Source organism: Echinops telfairi, unplaced genomic scaffold, assembly GCF_000313985.2.
Source record: "Echinops telfairi isolate 266 unplaced genomic scaffold, ASM31398v2 ScPeMD7_7414;HRSCAF=8452, whole genome shotgun sequence".
NCBI lineage: Eukaryota > Metazoa > Chordata > Mammalia > Afrosoricida > Tenrecidae > Echinops > Echinops telfairi.
Window position 1 is genome coordinate 35,979 of NW_022111314.1, and position 9,147 is coordinate 45,125.

At 59.2% G+C, this 9,147-nt stretch overlaps 1 protein-coding gene across 1 annotated transcript in view; it reads right to left on the reverse strand.

Annotated features, from left to right (window-relative positions):
- Positions 1 to 75: 75 nt before the first annotated feature.
- Positions 76 to 9,147, reverse strand: part of MYT1 (myelin transcription factor 1) — a 46,759-nt gene continuing 37,687 nt past the window's right edge. Inside the window, exons 18-24 of the mRNA XM_045296927.1 lie at positions 6,825 to 6,887; positions 6,447 to 6,530; positions 3,860 to 4,081; positions 3,278 to 3,369; positions 2,868 to 2,971; positions 1,804 to 1,947; positions 76 to 1,593 (exon numbers count right to left, since the gene is read on the reverse strand). Coding sequence (XP_045152862.1) covers positions 1,453 to 1,593; positions 1,804 to 1,947; positions 2,868 to 2,971; positions 3,278 to 3,369; positions 3,860 to 4,081; positions 6,447 to 6,530; positions 6,825 to 6,887 — 850 coding nt within the window. The 3' untranslated portion in view covers positions 76 to 1,452. The remainder of the gene's footprint in view (positions 1,594 to 1,803; positions 1,948 to 2,867; positions 2,972 to 3,277; positions 3,370 to 3,859; positions 4,082 to 6,446; positions 6,531 to 6,824; positions 6,888 to 9,147) is intronic.

Consider the following 9,147-nt stretch of genomic DNA (forward strand, 5'->3'; position numbering starts at 1 on the left):
CTCCAAGGAGGGTGGGTGAGGGCGGGGCTGCGGTGGGTGCCAGCCGCTTCGCAAAAGAAATCAGGCACCGAGGGCACAATCAGAAATGGACTTTTATTAGGAAATCACCCTGCAAGTTCATCATGAAGTGCTGTGGGTGTAACACGTTTCCTGAGGCAGGAGGGTCACAGTATTAGAGCTGTCGGGACAGGGGGACCTGCCGCCACGCGGAGGCGGCTGGTACTACAGTTGGCAGTATTCCTTAGCAGAAGCACGACGCAGTCAGGACAAAACCTCCTGGCGAGAGGACGCGCACGCGCACGCGCCGCCGCCCGGGAACAAGCCGGAGCGCAGGGCGCCATCTGCTGGAGGTGCCGAAACGAAAGGGACCCAGGCAGGAAAAAGAAAACCATCGCGTGTCTCTCTCTCCATTGGGCCAGGGGGGAAAAGCCCCAAATTATCAAAATCCCTCAATTACAAAATACTTTTTTAAAAATTCCATTATTAAAAGAATAAATAACAAAATATATAAAAATAACTTGGTTGCATCAAAATTATAACTAGGAGTTATATGAAGATATTTTCCCGTGTGGCCTATCTCATGTTGAACTGGTATTTTTGCTCCCATTCCATTCATCTCCCTCTCATGGTGCCCTTGGGGGGGAGGAGGGGTGCGCAAAGGGTGGGGAGTGGTCTGATTAAAATAGTATAAAATTAATAAATAAAAATGTGAAATAAATATTGAACGCCAACAAAGGAGTTTGGGAATATACTTACACCGTGACAAAATTAAATAATTTACAGAATAATTAAACTAACTACTTGGTATTTCTTCCAGGAAGAGCAATGCCTCTACTTGTAAAGACTAACTCGGAATTGCAGTCACAATCCATTTGGACGCTATTTACATGTAGGAACATTGTGTTTTTAACACGTTAAATTAAAATTTGCCTCTCTTTTTTTCCCCCCTTCCTTCCTTCATCTGAAGTGGATTCTAAAAAGAAATGGAATCTTTGCAGTTTCCCACTGGGATTTGGCCGGCCCAAGTTGCCTCCCGAGGTGCCAGGCCACAGGCAGAGCGCCTCTGGGAGGCCCATTCCCCCATTTCCTCGTGGGACAGGCTTATTCGGTTCGGAACGCAAAACGGAACCAAATGACACGGTGGCCGGAGCACGAGCACACGCAGCCCAGCACAGGTGCGGGGGGCCTCCAGCCGCTAGCAAGGAGGAATACCGAGGCATGACTCCAGAAGCTTCCCTGAGAACCTGGTAGACTCCGAACCGCTCTGCAGATGTCATTCCAAATGCAAACGCACATCACTTGGGAACACTCAGGGGCCATGGGCCCCAGCGGGCCTCTGGAGCACTGGCCCAGAGACACCCCTTTGGATCGGCCCGCACCCCCCGCAAGCCTGCACCCCCTCGGACAGGCAGAGTGGGGCCCGGGGAGTAGGGCCCCAGCCTGCCGGCCGCACTAGACCTGGATGCCCCTGACGGCCTGTTGGATGCTCTCCAGGAGGGCCTTGCTTTCCGGGTTCCGGTAGCAGTCGCGGTCCGTGTACATGTTGGTCAGGGTGCTCACGTAAGCATCAAAATTCTGCTCACAGATCGGCTCCTGGGCCCAAGAGAGTGGCACCAAGTTCCCTGGGGCCCACAGGGCCTCATGCCCTCCTCGCCCCCTGCCCCCCCATTACCCCCCTCCCATAGAGAAGACTGAGCTGGTCCCAGGCAGCCAGATTGAGGTGCCTGGGTCCCCTGTAGCCATGCCCCCATGGAAACAGCCTTCAGCGTTGCTGGTGGCGGGCTCAGGGTCCCAGGGGCCTACCATGTGGGGAAGGCGGATATCAGCGAGACTCTGGATGAGGGCCTGGCTCAAGCCGGACAGCTCCAGGAGCAGGGCCGAGTTCTGCTCCTCGATGAGCTTGTTCTCCTCCTCAATGGTCCGGAGGTTCTTCTCCATGGAGGAGATCTGCCCAGACAGATGGTGGCTCTCACCCAGGCCCCCCGGTGCCCACCTCCCGCCTAGGCCCCTGCCTCAGGGGCTGCAGACAAGGGAAAGGGGGTCTCTGGCACACAGCCTGACTCTAGGGCAGTGGTTCTCAACCTGTGGGTCCCGACCCCTTTGGGGTTCGCCCAATTCATAACAGTAGTAAAATGACAGTTATGAAGTAGCAATGAAAATAATTTTATGGTTGGGGAGGTCACCACAACATGAGGAACTGTGTTACAGAGTTGTTGCTTTAGGAAAGTTGAGAACCAGTGCTCTAGGGGAACAGAGAGGGGATGGGTGTGAGTGGGACTGGGCCTGGCTCGGACCCCACTGTGAGTCTGTGCTATGTTTCTCATCAGTAAAATTGGAAAAGAGTCCCACCAGGGTTACCTCCAGGGCTCCTCTCACTCAGCAGGACCATATGGCCCAGACAGAAGCACCAGAAGGAAGCCATGAGGACTGGCACACTCCCTTTGTACACGTGAGCCTGACAGCCCAGTTGGAAACAGCAGAAAGGCAACTGTGAATCCGTCTCGGGAGCTTGCCTGTGAGTCAGTCCAGAAGCCACCCTCGGAAGCATCCCGATCCTGAAGAGACTCTTAACCCTCATTGGACTCTTGACCCTGACAGGACCTTGACCCTAAGGGGATCCCTGACCCTAAGAGAATCTACAACTGATGGAACCCGGACCCTGAGAGGACCTTGGCCCTGAGGGGATCCCAGTTTTGATGTTGGCTGCCATGTGGACAAGGGTGGTTGGTCCTTCCCACTGAGTCACTGTGGCCTTGGCTTCCCCATCCCCCACCTCCTAGAAGAGGAGGCCAAGGACCAGGGAGAAGCATGCTACCGGAAGCCAACAGATCCCACTCGCTGCCCGTGCTGATGGCTGCGGGGCCCACCTGGGACTGCAGCTTCACCATGGCGGCCTCCATCTCTGAGTTGGACTCGCTGAGGTCGTGGATCTCCTTGTTCAGTTGTTTGATCTCCTCGTCATTCTCAAGCACTGCAGAGAGAGCCCTCTGCCCTCAGCCTGCATAGGGTGGACGGCCCAGTGCCTGCGGCACCCAGCCTGCTCATTCCCCACGTGCCTGTGGGATGGAGAGCCTTCCCGGGGCAGGGGGCTGGGGGCTGTGCTTGCAGCTGGTCTCCCGGGTGTCAGAGAACACCCTGCCTGCTGAGAGACCCTGCGGAGCCCTGTGGGCCATGGCTAACCCGGGTCTGTCTCCACCACATATCCCAGCCCTCCCTTGGAGTACCCTGGCTTAGCTACCAAGGTCCAGTCTCACACACAGGGTCTTCTACAACTTACCATCACTCGTCTTGAATTTACTGCTAAGAATCTCATCCCCTGAGAGTTTTCCCTTCTTTCCAGCAAGAGTTGCTCTGGGACAGCCAGAGAGGCTGGAAGCAAAAGGTCACAGGTCAAAACAGGTGTGAAGTCACAGGCCAGGACAGGTGAAGTCACAGGTCAGGGAGGGGTAAAGTCACAGGTCAGGGCAGGTGAGGTCACAGGTCAGGGCAAGTGTGAGGCCTCAGATGGACACCTGTTTCTTGTTTGCCCCGGCCCTGCCACCACCACCGCCCCATCCCCCACCAGGAAGTGGGGCAGGACCAGACAGGGCCCAGAGGCATAAAAAAGAACAGAAATGTGCCCTTCCCAGGCCTCCAAGGGACCAGGCACTAGCCTGCACAGCAGAAGGCAGGGCGGGCATTGGGCAGGGTGCGCCAGGAGCCCCTGACCAGGTGGGCACCCTTCAGGGCTGTAGTAGTCACCAACACAGGTGGTCAACACCACCCGACACGAGTCCCCTTGGGCTCCCTCCAGTGGGGCCAGGTCTAAGCCCTCTGCTCTCTCAGGACCCCGTCTAGGGGTGGCACCTGCAGATGGTACCTCCGGTGGGTGAGGAAGCTCCCGTTGGCATGGCCAGAGCCATCACACCCTGGTGTAGGGCAGGTGGGCCCCTCGTTCTTCAGCGACTTCCAAGAGAAGGATGGGCCATTGAGGGACCCCTCTTTCTGCCTGCGGGCAGCCAGCGGGCAGCCAGACGCGCTCCTGTGAGAAGCATACTTGCCACTGATGTGGCCGAGCCCCACGCAGCCGGGAACCGGGCACCTGGCGCAAGAGCCAGAGGTGAGCCTGGGGCCCAGGCTGGCAAAGCCCAGCACCCTCCTGGGCAATGCCCACTCCAAGCCCACGCCTGGAGCAAGGGCATAGGTCCTGCCACCTCACACCCCTGCATAGCAGAGGGGCAGTGTCCGGACAGACCTTGCTGAACCCCCCTACCCCCACCCCACTCCATCAACAGTGAGATGATGGGCAGCTGGGGTGGCTCGTGTCCCCATGCTGGGGTGCAGCTGTCATATGTGCTGGAGTGGACTCGGGGACACCCATAGGTGCTGGTGAGCCCATCACTAGAATGAGTGTCTGACCCAAGCCAGCATGGCATGTCTGAGGGTCCCAGGGCCCCAGGACAGACAGCCCCCACTGGGGGGAGTCTAAGCTCACATGTGGGTCCCAGGTGGGGCAAAGAACAGGAGGGGGCCCTGAGTATCACAGGCGCCCAGGGCAAGGAGAGGGCCAGGCAGTACCCACAGCGACCCCCACAGACCTAGGCCCTGCCCAGCTGTCCTCGCCAGACCCTTCTGTTGCCTGTTCCCTCGATGCCCCTCCCTTTCCTGTCCATTCACCTGAACCCTGAGAAGCCAGCCCTCATGTGCTGGGATGTTCCAGCTTCCCACCTGCAGGGAAGGGGAACCCCCCACTTGTCGGTGCAAAGGCTTATGCCAGAGGTCTCTGAGGGGTCTTTGGGGGCCCACGCTCCCCAGGCAGGTCCGTCCGGTAGAGAACCGGCACCAGAGCCAGCAGCCCCTGAGGGTGAGCCCCATCCTCATCTTGGGAGTTTGCTGCACTGACCATGTGCCAGGCTCCCGGACTGCTGAGGTCAACGGTGGGACCCAAAGCTGGCACACCATGTGCCCACAGCCCCAGGTAGCCCCCTACAGTGGGGGCCCATTTTCAACCTGTCATAGAGCTATGAAAAAAGGGCTTTACCCCCTGACACCCCCCAATGTTGACGAGGCTCCAGCCCACCCACCACAGCCAGCAGATGCCCCAGAGGGGGCTCTCCCACTCTCAGCTCTCAAAACCCACTGCCAGCGTGGGAGTGTGGCTCACAGCCACCCCCAGGACATGATGGGACTACCCCGTGGGTTTCTGAAGCTTTGTAACTCTTTATGAGAAAAAAGAGTCTCATCTTTCTCCTGAGAAGCGGCTGGCGGTTTCAAACTGCTGACCTTGAGGTGAGGAGTCCAAGTCATAACCACTACACGACCAGGGCTCCTTTCTTTTCCACCAGCTCCTCCAGAACCACTGAACAATGAAACGCCTCCCTCCCCAGGGTCTCTCCCCTGGGGGGCCTTCCCTTCTGCACCACCGGACACCCACGGAGGTTTCTGCTATATCAGGTCTGGTTTAAAGGTGCTGGCCAATCTACGAGGGGCCCTGAGGTACAGCTGGTGAGGTGTGAGGCTGCTAACACAATGTGCCATCAGCAGTTCAAATCCACCAGCATCTCCACAGGAGAAAGATGAGGTCACCTGCTCCCGGTGAAACCAAATATAGATCCAATTCCAAGGTGCGGTAGCTGGTCCCAGCCACTTCTGGACACAGTAGACCTTGGCAGCTGAGCCAACAGAGGGGGTCGGAGGGGACCAAGCACCCTTGCACAACACTGGCTGGCTTTTGGCCTTAAGCACAGCTGACCGCGCATTAGAGAAAGGGAAGTCATTTTCCCAGTGAATTTGAAAACCGCTTGTCCTGACTTGAACCGCGAGTTGTCTGCTGGCCAGCAGGCTGTGGGCAGCCAGAGCAGCTGGGTTCCCAGCGAACCCTGAGCTCTCACTAGGAGTGGCCCCGCGGTGGGCGTGCCAGGTGCATCCAGGGCACCACGGGCTATGCTGCAATTTCACACGCACTTGTCATAGCTCTGCAGAAAGAGGCAGGCACACAAAAGATGCAGCAAACCACTGGCCTTCCGAGGGGTTGGGCAGAGCAGGCCCCGCCACTGCAGCCACCTTGCTCTTGCCCCTGGCAGATGTGGGTGCACTCAGACTGCCCCTGGCCCCCAAGCAGGGGCCATCAAGTATCTTATGAGTCTGCCTGAGGAGAGGGCCGGGGTCCGCAGTCTCCACCCCTCCCCAAGGCCTCAGCATTGCCACGTTCAATTTCTGGAGCCCCCGGCTCACTCCCACTGCCTCCGGATGGGAGGTGTGGGCAACTGACGAGCCCCCTCGGTGGCGGTGACAGCAGGGTATGCCAGGCCCCATGTGTCTTTTCGCCTCAGGAACTGGTGGCCAGGTCCCCTCGAGGGTGCGTGTGTGACCTGCATGGCACCCTGAGGCCAGAAGACCCTCTTTCCATCCACCAGTGAGCAGTGGTGTGACTGAGGGGGCCTTGGGGGACTTCCTACAGCACTCACTTCATCAGCTCAGGGTCCTCTTTGTCGTCCTTGGTGGGCGTGGTCTTGAGGCTGCTCTTCTTGGCTCGAGGGCAGCCTGACAGGCTGTGTAAAAAGAGCACTGTGAGCCCCAGTAGCCCTCCTGAGGGCCCCTGCCTCTGATGGTCCTCTCCAGCCCACCCAGGGCAGCCTAGCCAGGGCCTTCGGACACCTGGGGAGGGGGCCTCCCAGTGTCAGCGTCTAGTTCCCATGCCATACTCTGTCTGAGGGAGGCCTCCCTGACCCTTCCCTGACCCCTCCTGGACAAGGAGCACCTTGATGACGGACCCTCACCGCTACCTGACCCAAGTGCTCCCTGAAGGAGATTCCCACCTGACCCCACCTGACCCAAGGCCTCACCTCCGGTGTGAGGCGTAGTTCCCCGTGATGTGGCCGGAGCCATCGCAGCCAGGCGTGGGGCACCTGTGGGGGGTGCAGGGTTGAGGCCAGTGGGTGAAGCTCGGCACTCTGCCCCAGCACTGGGGAGGGTCCCACAGATGCCCGCTGTCCACCAACAGTGTCCAGCAACAGCAATGACACGACAGTTGGACAGTGACCTCAGCACTTTGCCTCCAGGCCAGCCCACCACCTCAGCCCTCCGGTAAGACACATGGACAAGTGCCACCTGGGAGGCCAGGGGAGCAGGTCCAACTAGAGGACAGGGGTCTTCCTACAGCAAAGCGGCGGTTTGGAGTGCCAGCACCCGCCCAGCCCCGTGTCACTGCCCCCAGGGCCATGACACACCAGCTCAAAAGCAAACACCAGATTCTGTTTCTGAGTTGACGACCCTACAGGACAGGGCAGAACTGCTTCTGTGCGTTTCCCAGACTGCAACTGCGTACAGGACTAGAAAGCCCGTCTTTCTCCCACAGAGCTCTGGTGGGTTCACACTACTGATCTTTCGGAACACAGCCAACGTGTGACCACTACACAGCCAGGACTCCTTCTCCAGCACAGTGCTGTTGAGGAAACCATGTCCCTGTTCACCCCAGAGGACAGGTCCACCTTCTGGGGCCTCCGGTGCACTCTCCTGGAGGCCATAGTGGCCTCTTGCTCAGACTGCTCCTCACATAGCTAGCTGGAGAGGGGGTAGACTGCTCAGGGTCACCAGGTGACACTCTTGTCCATAGTGGCCACCACAGGGCTTCATGGCACCAGCACCAACTGGGCAGCTGCCTGCCGGGCCATCTGTGGTGGCCAACTCCAGCCAGGACAGAGCAGTGGCAGCTCCTGGCTCCGGAAAACCTCCTGGACACCAGCTCTATCTGCACCCCTGTGGCCACCGCCCCCCCATCCTGGGCCTGAGCACCCCAGTTGCTACATGCCAAGGGGTTATGCTGCTCTCCCGGGTCTGTGGGTCCCGGAGGCCCAGCCCTGCTGGCCCGTGGTCTTCTTTGATCACAGCTTTGGGGAGAGGGGCCATCTTGGTCCCACCACCTCCTCTCCACACATCTCAGGCCCCCTAGCACCCTCACAGGCCAGTGGGCTTTGGCATCCCAGGAGCACAAGCTCACGCCCTCCTGGGGGCTCTCTGCAGAGCCGCACTCTCAGTGCCTATGCTGGGGATCCGGCTCTCCGAGGTTGTCCTCCACGTGAGCTTGGAGCTGCCGACCTGGCCTTGGATGAGATGGGGACACGCCCTCCCCACAAGGAGCCCTGTTCTTCCCAAGAGCCAGTCTCAGAGAGGAAGCCACCACACCTGTGGTGAAGGACTGATGTCCCCCAGGCGGTCACAGACTCGGGCCACCTGCTCCCACACAGTCTTAGCAGATGGTCCCCATGGCCAGGCTCATGGGCCATCCCCAACCCACAGGAGACCAAGGAGGCCACACTGGGCCCCCGGAGGAGAGACCTTGACAGAGTCAGGGGACAGGGGTAGCACTCAGAGGCCAGGACTGGCTCGTTCTCACAGGGAGAGGGGCTGTGCCTGTCACAGGAGCTGCCGGGATGGGGCCTCTCAGACCTGGTCAGACCTTCCAGGCACTGCTTTCAGTCTAGGGTCCTGGGTTATCCACCCACACCCAAATGTTTGGCGTGCTGGCCCCCGATCAGAAAATTGGTCAGAAGAGAAAGTCGGAGAATATGGGAGAACAGGAACCCGCAGAAAAGGGATGGGGGTGGGGGTGGACCAGGCACCCTGTCCCTCCCCACGCCACCCCCCCTCCCGGCATCCAGTGTGTCCAGTCCTGTTTCCAAAGTAGCTCAGGTCCTGAAAGGCTGGCCCTCAGAGGCAGCGTCCCTCAGTTCCCGCCCCCCATTGCAGCTGGTCAGAGCCACCAGAGCTGGAACCACTGCCCTGCCCCCCCCACGCCCACCCCCTGCCACGGAGACTGTGTTGACATGGGCAAAAACAGCCCTTAATTCCAGCCCCAAGGACGCTGACACCTGGGAAACCTCTGGTGAACGGAGAGCCAGGCCAAGGCTGCAGCCAGGGATAGCAAAGCACACAGGGACAGAGGCCCACGGGCGGGAGGGGCAGGCGGCTGTCAGAGACTGTGGGGATGGACAGGTAGCAGGAGCAGGGATAGAAAGGGGCCTGGATGCAGAGTCAGGGGTGCAGAGCAGAGAGGCAGAGCAGAGCTGCAGAACAGGGGTGCAGAGCAGGGAAGCAGAGCAGAGACACAGCAGGGGTGCAAAGCAGAGACGCAGAGCAGGGGTGCAGAGACATAGAGCAGGGGTGCAG